General features: G+C 31.6%; 1 protein-coding gene and 2 pseudogenes across 1 annotated transcript; 1 reads left to right on the top strand and 2 right to left on the bottom strand.

Annotated features, from left to right (window-relative positions):
- The window catches only part of LOC120118838, a 42,388-nt pseudogene extending 41,972 nt beyond the window's left edge, over positions 1-416 (top strand).
- Positions 417-1,597: 1,181 nt separating this feature from the next.
- Positions 1,598-6,520, bottom strand: LOC120118837 (annotated as a pseudogene).
- A 1,109-nt stretch (positions 6,521-7,629) lies between these two features.
- Positions 7,630-11,784, bottom strand: LOC120118449 (protein PIN-LIKES 1-like). Its single transcript, XM_039138474.1, has 11 exons — positions 11,753-11,784; positions 10,050-10,188; positions 9,874-9,953; positions 9,680-9,804; positions 9,424-9,545; positions 8,854-9,027; positions 8,693-8,785; positions 8,524-8,624; positions 8,399-8,451; positions 8,082-8,270; positions 7,630-7,921 (listed from the first exon to the last, which is right to left on the bottom strand). The coding sequence occupies exons 2-11, from the start codon at positions 10,182-10,184 to the stop codon at positions 7,797-7,799; spliced, it is 1,197 nt and encodes a 398-aa protein (XP_038994405.1). The 5' UTR covers positions 10,185-10,188; positions 11,753-11,784; the 3' UTR covers positions 7,630-7,796.
- Positions 11,785-22,264: the final 10,480 nt, after the last annotated feature.

Genomic DNA, 22,264 nt, shown 5'->3' with positions numbered 1-22,264 from the left:
TCATTTGTATCTTTGTTTGCTTTGCAGGTGATGGCTCTTTTGAGTGGATTTGCAAGAGTATACACTGAGGTAATTTTTTTAAGATATTTGTTCCATTTCTTCTTTTTTTGCGCTGTAACTTGTTTTTGGATGATTATTTACTGTTAAGGTGTTTTGCCGATGTTGCCTAATCCGATTCTGGTTGAATTCAGTCGTTTATAGTTCTCAATCAATGAAAATGTCTTGATTAAGTTAAAAACATACATAATGTTGAGTTAAATTAGAAAAATTCTTGATTGTCATAGAAATCCATGATGATTATTTACTTTTGTTGGCAGGCTATAATTAAGAAGCTCCCGTCAAGTGAAGCACTGAACGATGCCTCATCAAACAAGGAAAACTGTTTTTTACTTCATTTCCCCACAAAGAAGCAATGAAGATTAAATTCTAGTGAACAATATTTTTTTTAGTTGAAAGTGAAAGAACCTAGACTAAATTCTAGAGAATAATGTCGAACTACATTACTTTTAATACTTAATGTTATAAATTTTATTTTATTTTGTTGTTAAGTATTTTTCTGCATAACTTGTGTCTTAATGAAAATGTATGGTTGTTGTTAATTAGATAAATCTACATGATATTAAATTTAGGTGATGTACAACAGAAATGAAATATGCAAAATCAATTAATCTTAGCTAAAGATAGGTAATTCGCGGCGTTTGTATAAAAAAATGCCTCGATAGATCTCACCTTTTGCGGCGTTTTTTGAACAAACGCCGTTATAGATCTCAACCTTTTGTATAGATATCAACCTTTTGCGGCGTTTGTCGTTTTTTCCAAAAACGCCGCTATAGATCTTGACCTATGGCGGCGTTTTTTGTTCTCAAACGCCGCTAACTTTAGCGGCACTGATTTTAGCGGCGCTTCTTGCGGCGTTTTTACAATCACCGCAAGGGCTTTTAGCGACGCTTAAAAACGCCGCTATAGGATTAAAAAAGCACCGCTAAAACTCTGTTTTGCTATTCTAGCACCTAAAGTGCGTCTTGTGCTCTTCACAACACTGAATAATATACTAAAAGACGATCACATATACACGCTCTTTCTATTTCCTAAAAAAATTTGGCATATAATCACTACCACACCCTTTGAAACTACTTTCCAACTATCACTATAATTACAATGAAACGGAAAAGTTTGGGTCACCGGCAATTCACATAAGAATCATACAACAATAGAGCATCAAACGTAAACGCATATTAATAAAATAAAATAATATGCTAATCGAACTCAATTTATTCTGAATAAAAAGATGACATTTGACAGCCAAAGTTTGCTTCTTTTAACTACATCTTTAGTTACCTAAAAGACCCAGAAACGAGAAGAAGAAAAGTGTACCTGCCAGAGAACTATAAGATTAGAAGTTCTCCCAAGGGTTTAGGGTTCCTTACAAGAAAAGCTCAACTTATCATTGAAAATAAATTGTAGAGCAGATTTAGTTAACATTTGAAATTCCAATATCATATATAACAAACTAGAAGCCACAAATATTCTATCCCATTTAGGGAAGTTAACTCTTTCTTTTTTTTCTTTTGGTTTTGGGTATTTGGGCAGAAAATAATTAAGCCAGAATCCACATGAACAAGGTAGACCAAAGTGTGAGGATGAATGCTGTTACCACGCAAGTCCACAGCATTATCACTGAAGTTTCGCATTGACCAAGCTCACAGCATTATCACTGAAGTTTCGCATTGACCAAGCTGAAAAAATTGGGTCATGGTACCTGCCAATGTTCATCAGATTATCAGAATAGTAGAAAATTTCATATATTTATGTTACTTTTGTGTAATTTTAAAGTATAACCGTATTTAAAATGCTATATATTTAAATTACTAGTTCCTACTTGTTAATGTATAGATTTGGACTTACCTGGTGTTGGGGGCAGCCTACTTTCTTACCTCCCCTTACCCCATTACATATGGGAACAAGGGACAGCCATTTGGACTTAATCTTTTATCCATGTGTTGGTGTACTTACGGACATTACCTACGGATATTGCAGGTGGAACAGCAAATTGAAGCAGAAGAAGGAACTGATATAACTTGTTATTTGATGAGATCAATCCCTAGTGGAGAGCTTCTTTAACAACACCGACCCCTATTAATGGCAACAATATGTTCCTCACCCCTATTATCCCTATTATCACAGTTCTACTCACATCCGACCCATTCAAACCTGCAACGAAAACCATGTACATACATATATCAATTGATTTCATATCTGATATTGTTTAAAAAATGAAGTAAAAACATCAACCTCTCAAAAGATTGACCCCATGATCAAGGTCATACATGGAATTGTTGCCTCCCTGCATTTAACATCATTTTTATTTGTAAATAAAATGAATAAATAGAATTTAAAAGGAAACATGCATTCATAGCCTAATATATACGCTGAGCTGTCGATTACACCAAGTGGAGCTTCATTTCCGATCAGTAGTTTTCGGATCGGAGAGGCTATGCATCATTTTTAGCATACCGCTGCAATTGCTCTTTCATTAGGTCAGCCTTTTCCGAAATGCTCTTCATTCGCCGCATTATTTTCTTCCAAGCTGACAACTATGAAGAGACAAATTTTGAAATCAAAGCTCGAGATTTAGATGAAAAAGGAAACAGAAACTAACCTTTGCGATTGTTCCATTGAAACTGGTGGGAAGTAGTGGAATACCGTCGTCGTCAATTGATGGAAGAACATCTAATTCAGTGCAACTTTCTTCAACTGCTTCAGAAGTGGAGTCATTTTGTATACCTTTATTTACATACAACCGAATGATTCCATATACATATGACCATATGTAAACTGCTCCAATCTGTATAAAGGTCGTTCCATTCATAAAATAATAATAAAAGCCACAGAAATATATCCGTGTGTGTGAATTTAGATATAGAATGATACATACAGCTAAAGATAGTGAAGCATAAGGCCTAGCATGTAAAGAACAAAGAGATGGATCATAATCAGAGTGAGAGTCCCAACATTTCCTGTTCAAAATCAAAGGAAAAAATTTAATAAAAAAATAGATACATATAAGGTATAACACAGAGTTTAATATCTATATCTTTTATAATATTTAAGTTACAATTCATAATTCTTATGTTATTTACATTATTTTTTAATAGTCTTTGAAGATTATAATATAATATTTGTTCAAAATTTTCTTAATTAATCAATAAAACATTCACCTTAGAAATACAACTGTTAAAATTCAAATCCTCTAAAAATAGAAGAATGTTTTTTTATTATTATTAAGATAACTAAATGAGTTTTCAAATAAATTTTTTTTGAAATATCAAATAGAGTATTTAAATATCTTAATTGTTATATGTTTTTTTATTAATTTAGGGTGCTTTCAAGTGGTAGTATCTATTCTAAAAACTTAAAAATATTTGATTATGAACTCTTAAATACCTTAAAGTCTCTAGTGCTCGAATTTGAGACCCTAAAAATAACAACTATTATTTTAATCACTGAGGTAGCTTGATTCGTGCATCTTTATTCTTATATGTAAAAGTAATCTAAAGTCTAAATAATGAATATTATAAGGTTAATGTCCACGTCGATTATAAATGATAATTAAAACATCAAGCCCAACAAAGAAATAATCAGATACCATGTATTCCATCTTTAACAAATTTACCGGCGGAACAGAAGCCGATGACAATGGCCTGAAGGTGGCCAGGAGTTATAGTGATTTTTATGAGAAGCCAAACCAGTATTGAACCGAAAATGTGTGCCAGCAGAAGATTTAATGGCATGAACCACCTGATAACCCAAAATCATGAACAAAAAATCAACTCACTACTCTACAAATACATATATCAGAGATTTATGGAGGGAAATTTAGGAAAAGAAAGATTAAAACAAGGTATATATGGAACTAACAGTGTCATGAAACTTTGGAAAGTGACCGTTTCAGCTAAGCTGCTGGCCGCAAGCGCAGGACTTAACACGTAGAATTGAAGACAAAAAGGGTTGATTTATACGAAATTACATTGTTCAAATGGCGGTTTGGCTCAGGCCCCAAGAGCTTTATGCGATCCAATGCAATGAAGCCGCCAACTCCAGTCATCAGAACTACTTTGAGAACGGGCATTAGTGCCACAACGGAGAGATTTGCAAACCCCGTTGACCTGAAAATGGAGAATAAATTATACAATTTCTTAAGTTCTTTTAGCTGCAACACCGGATATTTATTGTAACTCTGAAAACTCAACTCTGGATAATTTGTACTTTTATTGTAACATGGATAAACTACACAAATGATCCTGATATTGTTTTGTCGAGTCTTCGACTATTAAAAATTATAAAATGATTCTCTGACTATAGAGTATTATTTTGTTGAGTCCCTCAACTATTAAAAGTTATAAAATGGTCACCCGACTATTCATATATTTCAAACTCGTCCTTTCGGTTAAAAAAATGACGATAGTCTGTGCTGGACATAACATGTTGTCTATGATATGATAAAATATGATCACAAAATCTCAAATGACTATCATATCACAGTCATCATATCAACGTCTAACTCAGATAGTTGTCAACATTTAAATACAAAATGACAAATTTTGAAACGTATGAATACTCATATATATGACCATTTTATAAATTTTAATAGTTAATGGACTCAACAAAGCAACAGTCTATAATCGAAGTATCATTTTATAACTTTTAATAGTCGAGGGACTCAATAAAATAGGATCCTACAATGGAGAGACTATTTATGTACTTTACCCTTATAATTATGTAAGAACAAAAGTGGTTTCAAGCTAGAAACAATTTTGAAAATCGGTGATGAGAGATATAATCAATTGAAAAGGTAGAAAATAAAGTTCTAAAGTGTTATATATATATATATATGTGAAATTAGTAAATAATTGATAATAATTAGAGTTATATTTTTCAAATGATAATAAGTAATAACAAATTATATATTTTTGAACTAATACCGGCTAGTTTTATTAGATATGAAATAAATCTTTATGCAAAGTACAAACAAATTACTAAATCTAAACTTATTGCGAGCTCTATCTTCATCTATGCTTGAGTTTTTTTTTTTTTCAAATCTTACCAAATTTGGTTTAACTATAATAGTAATTGAACAAAAAGTGGTACCAAAAAGAAAGCAAAATTAATTGAACTTAAACATATAATTGGGCAAATAGAATGAGTGGTGGTGACTGATGAGGGTTTCATGCTATAAATTTTTGGAAGGTTTAATATAAAAATAAGTGTTTAAATTATATATTTTTTATTTACGTGCTTAAGGTTTTTTTAGTCAGTATAAGTACCTAACTTATAAAATTATTACAAGTGTTCAAAATTTTTTTATTTCTTTTAATTTTTTAAAAAATAAAATTCATAAATAAATAAAAAACCACTAACTTTTCATACTTTTCGTAAAATACCACAAGAGCTTTAATTCACCCCACCGGCCACCATCATAGTAAGTGACCACCCACTCACTTGCCGACCAACCTTCGATAATTCACACATTGATTAGGATTGATATGTGTTAAAATTTAAGCATTTAGAGTTTAAATTTAAGGGTTTTGGTTTGTGGATTTTGGGGATTTGAAGTTACGATTGAGGAACAATGATGGGTGGGTAGGCGATAAGTGGGGGTGACAATGGTAGTGGACGGATGGTGGGTAGATGTTTTGGGATTAAGGTTTTTAGAAACATTTTTGAGATTTTAGAAACTTTGAGACCTTTGAAAATTTATAATAATTTTAAGTTTTTTAAAAAATAATTTTTTTAAAAAATTTATAAAGGCGTCTCGTGTCACTTTCTAAGTGGTTGACAATTTTTTTAACTTATGTTATAGTTGAGGTACCTAAATAATAACATTGGAAACGTTAGACACCTAAATAGATAAAAAGAAAGATTCAGACACCTAAATGAGAAAATATGTACAGTTTGGGATTTATATATATATATTCATTAATTTTAAATTTTGTTTAAATTTACTTGTATTTTATGAATAATTAACTTTGATATGTTTAATGTTTAGTTTAACTTTGGTTTTGAAAATTAATGCAAAAAATACTTTTTAAAAGAGTGTTTGATTGTTTGATTTAAATATTTAGTATTATTGTAAAAAAAATATATATATATATATATATATATATATAATATTTATTTTAAGACAAGTTTTTTATCTTAATGAATTTATTGTTTAGATCTTAGATGGTTCTAGTGAGAATGACTTGATAAATATACCGACGTGAAAGAATGAGTTTCACATTCTTAACGAATACATAGCCCAAAATTTGGATGACCTTAGGGAGAACGAATTTAATGGATTCATTAACTTGAGAGGTTGAGTTTTATGCTCTAAAAAGCTCGTAGCTGAGGATTTGAGTAGTCATTGTAAGATGAACATATAATTAATACATCAAATTGTGATATGAACTATTAAATGTTGTTAATGAATTCATATCTCATGCTTTGAGTAATACCTGTGAGACGGACTTGATGAATTCATTAAATCCTAAAAATTAAGAGGTTGAGCTTTTTAAATATTCTTAATGCTTTCATATCATTGATTTGAGTGGTCTATATTGAGATAGACATGATGAAATCACCTACGTAAGTGTAAAGGATTAGCCACCTTCTACGAATGACTTTGGACTATCTTTCTAAAGCACTTACCAACATCTCGGGATATATTTGACTAAATTTATTGATCTTTCACGGAAGTCACTTGTTAAAGAAGTTAGTCGTACGTTGAGTTTACTCCTATTTTAACAAGTTCTAGATTCATTCACCTATTAAGAGAAAAATCACTCATTCCACTACGTATTAGTTTTAGATATGTTCACTAGTACTTAAGCGGTTAATATCGTTATTATTCTTTTCTCGTATTCAAAATTCTCTATTTATTTACATTAGTTGGGGATTATTAGTAATGCAAGGTGTTAGAGTCTATTTTTTGGGAGTGAATTATCATATTTAAGGAGTGACTGGAGTGAATAATTGTCACTTACAGTTTTACCCTATACTACTCCTATAAAATGAATAGTTTCTCTCCCTAATTTGAACACACAATTAATGGTTTCAGTATTTCCTTCTCATAAAAATTTCCTGTAGAAGAAAGCAACACAAGTAAATTTCACTTCCTCACTCCGAGTACGGTACAAAGTTTGAAAGGTTATATTAATCTTGTAAGATAGTGTTCACTTTCAATATTACACCAATCCAAATATAATTATTTTTAAAATAATAATTTCTATATACGCTATTTCATTGTCACTTTCTTATCAATATTATTGACGTTATTTTACCACATTCTTATTTTCTAACAATATTATTAATTTTTACTTAAAGAACACGTTCATAAATATATTTTTAGAAATATATATTTTTATAAAGTGTTCATATTTAATATTTATGGAAAAATATATGAACACTTTATAAAGTGTTATTTAAGTGAAAAGCAATAATATTGTTAGAAAATATTATAAAGTGTTCACATTTATAAAGTATATCTGCATTGGAAGTGTTATTTAATATGTTAGAAAATATTATAATGTAAGTACATTTGCATTGAACTTATATTAGCCTCGTATATCAGTTCCCATTAAGCATAACTCGTCATTGTAAATAAATTGTTCAAACTAGATCAAATTTACTACACATTCAAAATTCCAGTATCCTTTATATGAAAATCTAAACAAACTAGAAGCTACAAATATTCTATCCCATCTAGGGAAGTTAACCTTTTTTATTCCTTTTGATTTTGGTATTTGAGCAGCAAATAACTAAGCCAGAATCCACATGAACAAGGTAGACCAAAGTGTGAGGGTGAATGCTGCTACTACATAAGTCCAAAGCATTATCACTGCAGTTTCGCATTGACCAAGCTGAAAAAATTCGGTCATGGTACCTGTCAATGTTCAACAGATTATCAAATATTCAAATATTTATATTGTGTTGGTGTATTTTAATCATATTATATTCTTATTCAATGTGTGTTATATATTTAGTTTGTTCGCATTCATATATAGATTTTTGACTTGATCGTTTATTGGTGTCACAGACATTACCTACGGCAATTGCAGATGGAACAGCAAATTGAAGCATAAGAACGAATTGATATAACTTATCATCTGATGGGACCAACCCCAAATGGAGAGCTGCTTTAACAACACCGATCCCTATTAATGGTAATAATACGTTCTTCACCGCTATTATCCCTATTATCACACTTCGACTCACATCCGATCCTTTTAGACCTGCAACAACAACAATCATATTTGTTAAAAGATAACAAGAAGTATTATTATTAGTTTTTATTTTGCAAAATGACCCAAATAGAGTCTACTCTAGTTGTTTTAAAAAAAATAAAGTGAAAAACACCAGCCTTTCAAAAGATTGGCCCCCATGACCAAAGTCATACATGGAATCGCTGCCTCCCTGCATTTAACATCATTTTTATTTGTAAATGAAATGAATATATAGAATGTGTAAGGAAGCATGCATTCATACCCTAATATATATGCAGAGCTGTCGATTACACGAAGAGGAGCTTCATTTCCGATCAATAGTTTCCGGATTGGAGATGCTATTCCGATTATAAACCCGACAATCTGCGCATACGATTACGATACGTGAAAGAAGTATATACAAATATGATGGATTTTCAATTTTAGCATACCGCTGCAACTGCTGTTGGTGCACACACTTTCTTTAGGTCAACCTTTTTCGAAATGCTCTTCATTCGCTGCATTATTTTCTTCCAAGCTGACATCTATATTAGAAAAATCTTTATGAGAAAAAAAGTTCGAAATTTAGTTGAGAATGGGAAAAGAAACAGACCTTGGTCATTGTTCCACCGAAACTGGTGAGATGCATTGGATTAGTTGAAGGAAGAACAGCTAATTCAGTGGAACTCCTGGGGAGTGTTTCAGAAGTGGAATCATTTTCCATTTCTGTATTTACATACAATCGCAGGACAACAAACACGTACGACCATATATAAATCGCTCCAATCTATATAAATGTCATTCAAATCATAATTATTATATTAAAAAATTAACATAAAATTTATTTGTTAGATTAGAGATAAAAAAAGGATAAATTTTGATGTCCAATAGTGATCAGTGATGGCGGACAATGCCGATCGAAGGCGACGGTGATGAGTGGCAACTGATGGCAGGAGACCTTAGTTGAATTCAAGGTTAAATTGATATTTCATCTAATGTATATGAGTGAATAAGATATTCTATATATAATTTAGAGGTCTATTCGTATTCTATATAAAATTAAAAAGGCCAAATTAAAAATTAACCTCTTTTACTAACATATCTTGTTATAAAATTAACGGTTAGAGACAAAATACAATAATTAATGACATTAAGTGGTAAAAAAAACTTAAGATTATAATACCGCTAAAGAAAGTGAAGCATATGGCCTAGCATGCATGGAACAAATAGATGGATCTCCAAATGGATTGTCTGACTCCTCGCACGCTGCTGGAACCATAATCAGCGGCAAATTCCCAGTATTTCCTGTTGAAAATCCATGGTAATTAAATTTAAATAGCCCAAATAAAAACTCAAAGCAAAATATGATAATAGAGTTATTGATATCCGCAAATCCATAATATTTAAATCTGAAAGAAGAATAAATCGGGTGAATCCACCTGCAGAACAGCAACCAATGACGATGCCCTGAAGGTGTTTAGGAGTTTTAGTAATTTTGATGAGAAGCCATGCCAGTATCGAACCCAGAACGAATCCCAGCAGAAGATTCAATGGCATGAACCACCTGATTACCCAAAATCATTACCAAAAATTGCAGGAAAGAAAGATAAAAGCAAGAAGGTGTGGAACTAACAGTGTCATGAAACTTTGGAAAGTGACCGTTTCAGCTAAGCTGGTGGCTGCAAGTGCAGGGCTTAACACGTAGAATACAATCTATAAATGAGAAAAATAAAACGTTAATTAGAAAAGAAATAGAAGAATTACCGTCCGGGGGGGGGGGGGGGGGAGGGTTGATTTATATGGAATTACTTGGTTCAAATGGTGATTTGACTCGGGTCCCAAGAGCTTTATGCGATCCAAAGCCATGAACAAGCCAACTCCAGTTATCATAATTACTTTGAGAACGGGCATTAGTGCCACAATGAAGAGATTTAATAACCCCATTGGCCTGAAAAATGGAAAAGATATTATATAACGTCTTTGATTCTTTTAGCAGCAATTCGAGATCATTTTTGCAACTCGGAAAATTGAGTTTTGAAATCTGGATAATTTATACTTGTATTACAATTAAAGGTTACGCGTAAGAACAAAAGGAAAGTAGAGGTGAATATTCTAGTATAAAAAATTTGAGTTACTGAAATTTATGGTCATTCAAATTTTTTTAAATTAAGTTTATGAAATTCGAGTCAAATCTAATATATAATATAATGATATGATATTAATTTTAACAATTCTTTTTAATCATATTATATATATATTTGCATGTGTAGATAGAGATGGGCATGAGTCGTGTTGGGTCGGGTTTCTAGCCAACCCGACTTGACCAAAAAAATATGCATCCTCCACCTGAAATTCGTCTCAACCTGGATTTAGGGTGACTTTACCTACCCTGAACTCGACCCACTTTTTTGAGAAAAAAACTTGAACCTGACCCGAAATAAATACATTTATAAAAATGTGTTACTTTTATTTAATAAAAATAGAGATCTAATTAAAAAATAAATATAAAGAGGTGTATTATTACAATTATCTCTAGATATAAGGTATAATATATTATTTTTCGGATCGAGTTGGTCAAGTATTTTTCACCATAAACCAGACCCCGACCTGAACATATCCTCTAAAAAACTCGACCCGACCCGAACCTGAATTAAAAAAAAAAGACCCAATAGAGTTGGATCGGGTCAGAACTCGTCGGGTACAAATCTCGTGCCCATCCCTATGTATAAGTAAGATTTGTAATGTTATTTAATAAATAAAAAATCATTTGAAATTATTTATTATATTTATAATATTATATTTTGAAGAACAAATTTTAAGGACAAAGAATTGAGAAGAGTATAAAAGAGTCAATGAATAGGTGGAAAGAAAAAAATTATAAAGAACTACAATCCGATGATTAAATTGAACATAATGTAAAGTTAAGATATTAAATTGAAAAAAAATATTATAAAAAATTGGAATTGAAATTACATAAGTATTCTACAGTTATAGATGAGCATTTGGTTTAAATTGGGTCAAAAAATGGACTTAAAAGGAAACAACATAAAGTTGAGACTCAAATACAAAAGGAATAAATTTGTTGTCAAAAAGAGAAATTGAAGCTACATAGCTAATCTATATTGGTTGGGGTATTTGATTTATGTTTGGTAAAAAAATATTTAAAATGAAAAAAACAAAAAAAGGACTAAGTAGCAAAACATTCAAATTATTTAGGGTAAGATCAAAATGATATCGTTTAATTTTTTTCTAATTTTCGATTATTCAAACTTTAAAGATTTAAACTTTATTCTGACTTAAAATTCATATAGAAAATTTAAATTGATTCGAATTATTTAAAATAAAAAATAATATTTTTTTTTGAAATGAATCGAATTGTTCCATCTTAACAAAAAATTAGGTTAAAAACACATAATGAGATATATGTTTCGATGTAAAAATAAATGTACGTAATATTGGCATAATTAATTGAAAATGTAGATAATAACCATATATAACATCTATACAGGTACCTTTTGTGAACTTGTGAAGAAGAGAATTCCGGAGAGCGTTTAGTATGTAGCAATGCGTTTGGTGTCTTAGAATATATAAACAAAAATGTGCCATGCATGTCAAATTCCAACAGCTGATTCCATTAGCTAAAGTAAATGGGGGTGGATGTTGAGCATCTAATAAATATTTAAACCTATAAAATTAAATGCCAATTGAGTCACGGAAGTAAGTAGAGGTGTACGTAAATCTCAGAATTAATTATTTCTATGCCATGATTATGTTTACTATATTTTATATCTATAAAATGATTTATAATAAATAGATATTAATTAAATGATTGTATTGGGTACCTATTAAAAGTTAAAAAATAATATCTCGATTATACATTGTTATTTTAGTGAGTATGTCGACTATTAAAAGTTATAAACTGGTAATTTAACTATTCATATATTCTAAACTCATCCTTTTTTATTTAAAAAATTAACGATCATCTGAACAGAGTGTTAACCTGCTGACTGAGATATGGTAAATCTGGTTCCGGAATCGTTTGAGTTGTATAGTCGTTTGAGATTGTAGGATCAGATTTTATCATATCTCAATCAGGAGGTCAACGTCGAGTTCAGATTGTCGTCAATTTTTTAACGGAAAATACCGAGTTTATAACCTATCAATTGCCATATAAACATTCTATAACTTTTAATAATCGGAAAATTCAAAAACAACAACATACTATAACCAGGGATCATTCGTATACCTTGCCCTAATTTATAAGAAAGTATAACGAGTGGGGTAGAATATAGAATATTCAAGAATCGAGAGCCACAGGGTTTGATAAGCCAAAACTTTAGTGGCAAATAAGCATGCGATTTTACTTAATGGTGACTTTAGTGAATGGAAAACAGCGAAGCTCAGAGTCAGCAACTTTGTTTTTCAATGGAATTCGAAAGAAGGGGACAAGATTAAGAGTATTAGGTGGACTTTGATTTCTTAACCATTATATAATAACACTGTTCATAATGCTTTTGTTGGGTGGGACTGTTGCTAGTGTTGGTATTTCGAGATCCACTATCATCGTTTGAAGAATAATAGACGAGTGAAGTTGAAAAGCTTAATTTAGGCTTATCTCAGGGTTTTTCATACCTAATTTAAGGCTCTTCGTGGAGTATTCTGCTCTATTGGTTTACCCGGCCAATACTTGTCATTACGCCTACGTACATTGCTTGGTAAACGAGAAATTATTTGATGGATCTGGTTCATTATGTCATTTATAGTTGTCACAATCGTCTTTTGGGTGTGCTCGAAATTGAGCTTCGACTTAACTAAAACACGTTAGAGCCGCTACCGATCATTTACTTTTAAAAAAAAAACAATTGGTTGATCAGACACCATCTTACATGATCTGTATTTTACCAGAAATGTGTCAGATTCGGGAGTCGGTTACAGTCAAGGAAGAATTAATACCCTTGAACTGCCATTTCGATACCATTTCAATTTATTAGTTGTCTTAATTGCGAAAATTTAAAAATTCGATCATAATTATTTACCTTTTGATCCATTAAAATTGTCCTAAAACGATCAAAAATAAAGTTAAAAAGTAATACAAACAAAAACAAAGAGTTAGTATTAAGAACGAAAAGAACGAAATAAAGTAAATAAAAAAAGTAAATAAAAGGAATGAAAGAAAATTCAAATTAAAAAATATTAAATTGGAAAGAATTAAAAGTTAAGGATCGAATTGATGTTAATTGAAAGTTGCAAAAGGAAAAATGAAAGTTAGGAGGCAAATTTGCAAAATATAAGAAATATAAATGGGAACTAAATTGAATTAATTCAAAATTTCAGAGCCAAATTACAATAGGTGACCAAAATGAATTATATTTCAAAGTTATAGGGGCCACAAAAATAAGTAAATTATTTGTTATTTACCCTCTAGTCCCTCGGCTATATATAACCCAAAAACTAAAAAAAATCATTTTACCCATTCTCGATAGGGGTGCCACCGCCCGGACCGCCGCCAACTGTCCCTCCGGCCACCAGAGGAAAACTAAAAAATACCCCAAATCGTTCCCCTTAACACCCTGAAGTAAAATTCGAACCCAAAACCTCATAAAAATGCCTTTTCCGACGTAGATCTAAGCATAAAGTTTCGATTTTTACCCTTTCTTTCGGTGATATCCTTTTGCTTCCTCATTGACTTCTCCTCTCCCAAGCCAAAATCGAAAATTATCTTTGGGTTCCTTGTGGTCTTTGTGGTTTGTGGGTTGCTGTGTAGTTTTGATTTTTTTTGTTTTTGCTTTGATGTTGTGATGGGTATTTTCGTTGTTTTTTGTTGGCTGTGTTTGTATGTTTTTCTGGTGATTTCGGTTGCTTGTCGATTGTTGATAATGTATCTTGTGCTCTGGTGAGGCCCCCTTTTTATAGTCTTCGAAGGGCTGCTTGGGTCCTGATAATCTCGGGGTTAACTCGATTTGTTCACGTTCTGTTGAGGTCATCGTTGGGCCGGAAATACCAGGATGGTTCAGTCTCGGGTATTCGGCCGCAAGTCTCGGCCAACTCGTTAGTGCATATCTCCACGCGCGTGATTGATTCCTTCTCTTGCGGCGCCCCTGCTTAAGCGTGAAACCTTAATCCTTTGATTGGGCTGGGTCAGTCCCGGTTTGACTCATTTTGAACTGTTTTGGACTCTAAAAAAGAAAAAAAAAGAAAAGTAAATGAATAAATGAAAATGAAATATATAAAATGAAAATGAAAATGAAAATTACATTTATTTTAAAAAAGGTTTTCAAAATCATATATTATATATATATTTTTGAAAATGTTTTCTAAATTATATATTATATATATTTTTCAAAACGTTTTCAAAAATGTTTTTTCAAAACTATATAATATATATTTTTAAAAATTATTTTCAAAACTATATAAAATATATATTTTCGAAAACCGTTTTTAAAGTATATATTATATGTTTTTAATAATCGTTTTCTAAAAATTATATGTTATATGTTTTTCGAAAATGTTTTCAAAAATTATACTATATAATTATATATTTAAAAAAAAACTTTGGATGAAAATGAGTGTCTACAGTTGCCCCTCTTTGTCATTTTTTGTGTAACGAAAAATAAGACAAAGATAAAAGGACACAAATTTTCGTTCGGTATGAAGGAGTCTCTGAGTCTAATATCCTCCCTTGAGGAGTTGAAAATTGACTCTGATATTGCAATTAGGAATAACTCCCTGTTAAATTGAGTTGTGAATGACTCCTCCGTCGCGAAGTCGAGTCAGTCTTGAAATGATATTCTTCTTCATGAAATTGAAACCGTAGTTCGGAATTTGAATCGGAATGTGACTTCTTATTGCCAAATCGTAGTCAACATTGGTATTTTCCTCAGTTTAAAGACCTCAGTTTGAAAATTTGACTGGAAAATTCGGTTGATAGGCTCTCAAACTGAATGAAATCGATCTCGAAGGTTTTCGTTGACAAATAGTTTTTCTCGACTTAAGCTATGCTGCTGGGAGATAGTTTCTTGCCACTAAAACACAACTAACCCAGGTCTTCTTCTTGAGTTAAAGATCTAGGTTTAAACTTCAACCGAAAAGTAGTTCCTCACTACTACAATGCGGTTGACATACCGTCGAGCTGAATGGAATCGAACTCGAAAGTTTTTCGTTGATAGATAGCCCTTCTCGCCTTGAGCTATGTTGTAAATTTGACTAGGATATAGCTCCTTGTTGCTAAATCGTAGCCAACTCAGGTCTTCTTCTTGACTTAAAGACCTCAGTTTAAACTTTAACCGGAAAGTAGTTCCTCGCTGCTACAGTGCGGTTGACATGTTGAACTCGAAAGTTTTTCGTTGAAAGATAGTCCTTCTCACCTTGAGCTATGTTGTAAATTTGGATGAGATATAGTTCCTTATTGCTAAATCGCAACCAACCCAGGTCTTCTTCTTGACTTAAAGACCTCAGTTTAAACTTCAACCGGAAAGTAGTTCCTTATTGTTACAATGCTGTTGACATGCCCTCGAGTTGAATGGAATCGAACTCAAAAGTTTTTCGTTGACAGATAGCCCTTCTCGCCTTGAGCTATGCTGTAAATTTGGCTGGGATATAGTTCCCTGTTGCTAAATCACAGCCAACCCAGGTCTTCTTCTTGACTTAAACACCTTAGTTTAAACTTCAAGTCATTCTCGACTTAAGCTATGCTACGAACAATTTCTTTAAGTGAATAATGGCTCCCCTTCACGGGTCTAAGCCGGTCATAATTCTTTAGATGACTCCCTTTCACGGGAAAGCCAAGTGGTATATTCTGTCAGCTGGATATCATTCGTCGTGGAGTTGAAATCTTCCTTGAAATCGTTAATTGGAAACTAGCCACTCGTCGTATACGTCAATCTTTCAATATGTCAAGTTGGTTTAGGTGTAGCTCTCTACTGCTGAGTTAAGCAACCACTATCAATCTTTTTTTAAGGTGTTTTTGAATCAAGTATCTTTCGTCTTGAAGTTGAAACTTGACTCTAAAGCTGAAAAAATTATGTATGCAAAAAATGATAAATGTGATGCTCTTAAGTATGTATAAAATGTATGCAACATGAATTATTTATTGTTTTATCTCCTGGATGGAGCCTCATTTTTGTTTGTTGGTCTTGTCCTTGGAATCGTCATGTCTCATTTTCTTCTCAGGTTGTTGACAATGTCACATGTTCTATCTGATCACTAAAACTATTTGCTTTCAAAAATGTGAAATGCTCAATTATCCTGACATTGTTTATTCTTTCTTCAATAGAGGCAAAATGAGCCTCACCAGCTTCAAGAACCTTTCACATTTGAGACTGTCTTGTTTGAAAATGTTTTTCTCATTTCTTTTATTTTAGGAAAAAAAGAATATAAGAATTTTGTAAAACATTGCCCCTTAATTCAACCTCACAATATAATCAAATCATAAACATGAGTTCACAGAAAATCAAAAGAATCAATATCTCTTTAATGGTTTCAGAGTTGTAGCTTTTTGACAAATATCCAAATTGATGAGTTGGTTTCTGGTTGTCTTCCTATTTCTTAAGGTTTCGGCCACCAAAATGTCATTTTTTTCTCGATCCCTTTAAACATTTCAATATGCCCATATTTCTTGGTTTGGTATTTTAATTGGATGTGGATAAAATGACGCAACTAGCATAATTAATTACTAGACCTTCTATTTCAGTTCTCTGAAATCTTTCATTTGTTTAAGCTTCGTAGACTCATCTAACAAAGGCAATGCCAAAATATCAATCTAAAAATGAAATTTCTAAGTGCTCGTGTGAAATTGACTATAACAGGTGTTCCTTAACTTCTTGAGTCCATCTTTACTGAAACTCCTTATTTAGATAAATTTGGTTTAATTTGTCCTTGTCTGGCTAGCTGAATCCATCTTTATTGTAATTTGCCTTTATCAGGCTAGCTGAAGGATCACAAAGTCTTCGACCTGACAATTATAGTAGAGCAAACACTGAATTGCCAAATATCCGAGCAATTTCATGGTTTGAATATAATCTATTTATAAAGACAGGGCTTTTGAGTTTCCTCTATAACCAATTGCTTTAGTGGAATAGCTCAGCTTTATTGTATACATATATAATTACATTATGAGTATACGTATTCAATTTCTTAAGCTTGTCAAGAAGAACCTGTTATAGTCTATGTGTTGTTGAAAGTCAAAAATCTCATCTTTAAAGTTTAATTTCCAAGCAACTGACCTAAACTAGATTCACTTACTCAACTATTTCATCTGTAAAGATCATGATCATCATTGAATGTCCTCAACAAAAGTATAGTAATGTCATACGCAAAGGATGCCCCATGTTGTCCGCTCCTATGCATATCTAATACCAAGCCTCTTGTTCATTCACTTATGAGAGAAGAAGGCTATATCGGTCCCTGCAAGAGAAGGATATGGTGTTCGAGTGTGTCATCTGGGGTAAGGTCAAGGGACGTTGTTTTACCAATTTTTAATCATGTTACTTTTTCAAAGATATGTAACTCTGAATCATTTACAGAGTTTTTTAATCCAGTTGATATCTAAAGAATTTCAAGTTGTAAATTTGATTCAATGCTCACCATCTTTAAAGTAGCATAAATTCATTTAAATATCCTTACAAAAAGAAATATGAGAAAGTTCAAAAAACAACAAGTTCAAACAGGATGTTGCAAAATGGAATAAAGCCTCATTAGGATGCCCTATTATTTCTAGAATGTTGAGTGCATAACTGAATTAGGGCATTCATCTGCATTTTCTCCCCATTTCTCAATCATTTCACTTGCCATGGCTTCTTTAGATAAACCCTCAGACGTACAAATTTCTACTTTGGGAGTGTCCTTGCTTTTATCGTAAAATTCCAGCTCTTTTCTGTCCATCATTAGTTGTATTAAGGCTCTAAATTCAACACAATCTTGTACATCATGTCCATTCTCATTATGACAACAACAATGACTGCCACATTTGCAATCTGATGTGCTAGGATGCAGTGCAAGAAACCCCGCATTTATCATTTTCCTCCACACCCAAGCAAGAGGTAACTTCACTTCAGAAACATTAGTTTTGACCTTCTTACCCTTCTCCTTAATGATTGCATTTTCCTCATTCTCTTGATGATTAGACAGAGGGTTTTGTGCAACGTTGGGTGATATTGAATTGTTAAAATGAATCCAGCTCCTGTTATGCATTCTTTGGATAATCCTCTTAAAGGTGAGGCAGTTTTCAATAGCATGCCCTAGAACACCGCCATGATATTCACAGTGCGCATTTTCGTCATACCACCTAGGGTAGAGGTTTCTCTGGATATGGTGACACTATATGTGCGTCAAAAATTTGTCGATAAAGCTCCTTGTATGTCATGGGAATAAGATCGAAATACTCCTTTCCTCTTTCTCTCCTTGGTTCCCTCGAATCTTGTCTAGAAGTACCTGACGGTACAGTTGCAGTTGATTTTGGGTTGGAGATTATAACGCCTTTGCTAGTGTTGAAGTCGTTAATGATCTCTCTTTCTTTCTTCTTCATAGGAGGTTTTCTACTCGACCTATCTTTTTTTTTCTTTCCTTTCTTAATGGTCATTTCCACCATCTTTGTTTTGACTTCCTCATCAAACTTCAGGATGTGGTAATAATCTGGATTATTTTGAGGGCTGGTTACAACGGCTCGCGCTTTTACAACAGATGAATCCCCTTGACGTCCTGGTAAGATTCCAAGTGAAATAACCAACTGTGGAGTAAGTGGTACAACAATACCCTCAAATGCCCCTACCCTAGGCTTACTTGCTTGATTTAAGCCAGATAACTTGGCAACAATTTGATCGACCAAAGACTATTGGCTCTTAGTGATCGTTTCCAAAGTATTTTGATTATTCTGACTTATTTTTTTCTTCTAACTCTTTTTGTAACCTCAACATATTCTCTTCGAGTTGAGCAATTTTGGCTTCCATTTTCCTTTGTGCGGGTGTTGTGAGGATGATGCGTGTCCAAAGCTTGTGGAGGTAAACCTGATGTTTGTTCCTTTTTTATGAGACATCTTTTGTTAGTTAATGTGAATGTAATGAAAAGAAAAATAATGTGAAATATGCAAGAATGCATGATGCATGAAGTTTCGAGGCACTGATCCAAAAACAAGTATGTTGTTATAAATAATCTTTATTGGGACAAAAGTTTTATTTCTTAAGAGACAAAAATATCCTAAAGGTACATTCTGATTAAGGCTTCTAGACCTCGAACATTTTCTAACAAGTTAACCAGTCTTCTGTCTTCTTCTGTCACCGGTTGAATATACTGTTGAACCACTCCGGCTTCTCTGGCTAAACCGTGCAAGTATCGAGTTGATTTTCGTACTTGTTCCAAAAAAGTCTCGAACGACTGCATCTCTGACTTTCACTCTTTGCTGAGCTTGTTCCCTAACGGAAATGCCATTAGAGCCCTCTATCGATAGGAATTATCTGAAGTTCATTTGCTTGTTTCCAATTTCAACTATCGTTTTGACATCTTGTTCTTGTTGTCTTTAAAGGGATTCTCTAGGTCAGTAACATTTTTCCTCTTGTAACCTTTTTCCAATTTCGAAAATGTTTTCTAAATTATATATTATATATATTTTTCAAAACGTTTTCAAAAATATTTTTTTTAAAACTATATAATATATATTTCTAAAAATTATTTTCAAAACTATATTATATATATATTTTTGAAAACCGTTTTCAAAACTATATAATATATATATTTTCGAAAACTATTTTTTAAAAAAAAGAATATATTATATGTTTTCAATAACCGTTTTTTAAAAACTATATGTTATACGTTTTTCGAAATTTTTTTCAAAAACTATACTATATTATTATATATTTTAAAAAAAACTTCGGAAGAAAATGAGTGTCTACAATAGTCATAGTGAATGAGATCCACAAATTGTAAAATAAATTCTAAATAAATTATGGACTTTGATTTCATATTGTTTTAATCTCTTCGACTTATTTTTTATGATGTGGCATTTATTATTACTATTTGTAGAGTAATGAAACTCCGGCATGGTAACCAGAGGCTACCGAACAACAACTGTCAACATTGAAAGGAGAACCAGTAACTATAGTTTGGTGAAGAGAACAAAAAATAAATAAAAAAAAGGGGAAAATAAGATATTTCATCAAATGAATAGAAAGAACTACAATGGCTACATTTAGTCCATTACATTGATAGGTTTATATAGTCCACTAATAACAAAATAACAAATGTTAGTCAATTTTGTTAACATGCTAACATTATTTGTTTAATATATGCCACGTGGGATTAAAAATAAAAAAGAAAATTAAATAAAAAAAATTAAAATCCTACTCAAACCATAATTCTAGACCCTAAATCACAAATTTTCACCCGACGACTTCACCCTCACCCTAAGTTCTGCAACTTCGTCTAAACCCAAATGGATTAAAGAATGGCAGTCGACATTCGCTCTCGAGGAACAAGGGCTCCTTCGTCAATTATCTGCAACTCTCGAGGCTTCCATGTGTAAGCGACTTCCGTTGCTTTTATTGTTGTTGTTCTTAATTTATTTTTGTGATTGGTAGGTTGGTTTTGTTTATTGGTCTTAGCCAATGATTTATAATGCTATTTTTTCATTGAATGAAGTGAATCCTTTAACCAATCAACTAGCGCAACAAAATCCTCTGATTCTAGGTATTCCATTACCCAACATCAAAGACTTCACACATTGATGAAAGAAGAGTAGATGAAGTACGACAGTCTTAATATATTGTTAAGGAAAGATTTTATTGAAAATGTTAATATTTTTTAAAAATTTTCTGGTAAATCACTACCTAAAATATTATTTTTACTCGGAAATTTTAATTTCGCTAACTAATTTTCGGTAGAACCCAATATTAATATTTCTAATAGAAAAAATAATATTTTAGGTAGCGTTTTACCGGAAATATTAAATATTTTAGGTAACGTCAAATATTAATATTTTCGGTAGAAAAAAATAATGTTTTAGGTAATATTTTATCGAAAATATTAAAAAAATATTAACATTTCCAATAATATATTTTCTTAGCTGTATATTAAGATTATCGTACCTGAAACATCCCGTAGATGAATGATAAGGACGACTAGTATATTATTTTTTTAATCAAATTGTGAGCTTACAAGAGTGATGGATCCATTAATTCGAGATTTGCTTATGCTTTTGCTTCGATAGTGATAGATGAGTGTTCTGAAGTACAATCAATCAAGACGCCAAGGATTGGGAGGTGTAGTGCCAGTGGACGGATGGTAGAAAAAATAATAAAATAAGTAACAGTAATTAAAAAAAGAGGTATTCATTCTAAAGTTAATTGAATAAATTAAAAGGTTTTAAATTTTAATGACTTAAATAAGAGTGAAAAGATAGTTGGGTTATATAAATTATGTAATTTACGTTTTATATAAATATAAAATATTTTAAAAATATACAATAAAATAAAATACAAAAACATGATACAAATATTCATTAATATAATTGGATTTTTTTACAATTATTGTTTTCGATTAGCTGGCTAGCAAATTACATTACATTATTTTATATATTTAATTATTTACTTTCCTGGTACATATGTAATTATTTACTTTAAAAAAAGTATATCAATACAAAAGATTAACGAGTAAATTGCATCATGCTCACTTTCGTTTAAGTTTTATATATTTTTCTTCACAGAAAAAAACATAAGATTTGGTTATTTTCATTTTTATTTAATTAAGATGTAGTTATTAAAGGTTAAATGTCTTCTGAATTTTAACGGATTATTGATGTGACATAGAGAATATATAATGTAATACCCTTAACCCATATATATACCCGTATACGAGTCAAATATGTCATGTCAGTTGAATAAAACTTTTACTATTCAAAAACCAGTGAAATTTTGTTTCTTTAAAATTTCCAAATCACATTTCTTTAATTTGAATCCAATAATCGTATAAAATCATAATTTAATAATTTAATATTGAAATCAAATATGATTTTAGGTAGCAACTAAGCAGTTCTGTAC

This window comes from Hibiscus syriacus, unplaced genomic scaffold, assembly GCF_006381635.1.
Source record: "Hibiscus syriacus cultivar Baekdansim isolate YM2019G1 unplaced genomic scaffold, ASM638163v2 tig00110328_pilon, whole genome shotgun sequence".
NCBI classification, from domain to species: Eukaryota; Viridiplantae; Streptophyta; class Magnoliopsida; order Malvales; family Malvaceae; genus Hibiscus; species Hibiscus syriacus.
This window is presented reverse-complemented; position numbering and strand designations above follow the sequence as displayed.

Excerpts from the sequence above, each read along its gene's own strand:
- LOC120118449 (XM_039138474.1), bottom strand. The coding sequence starts at position 10,184 with ATGGGGTTATTAAATCTCTTCATTGTGGCACTAATGCCCGTTCTCAAA. Across the intron at positions 8,452-8,523 it reads AGCTCTGCATATATATTAGG|GGAGGCAGCGATTCCATGTA; the intron begins GTATGAATGCAT and ends TGTTAAATGCAG. Across the intron at positions 7,922-8,081 it reads TCCATCTGCAATTGCCGTAG|GTACCATGACCGAATTTTTT; the intron begins GTAATGTCTGTG and ends GAACATTGACAG.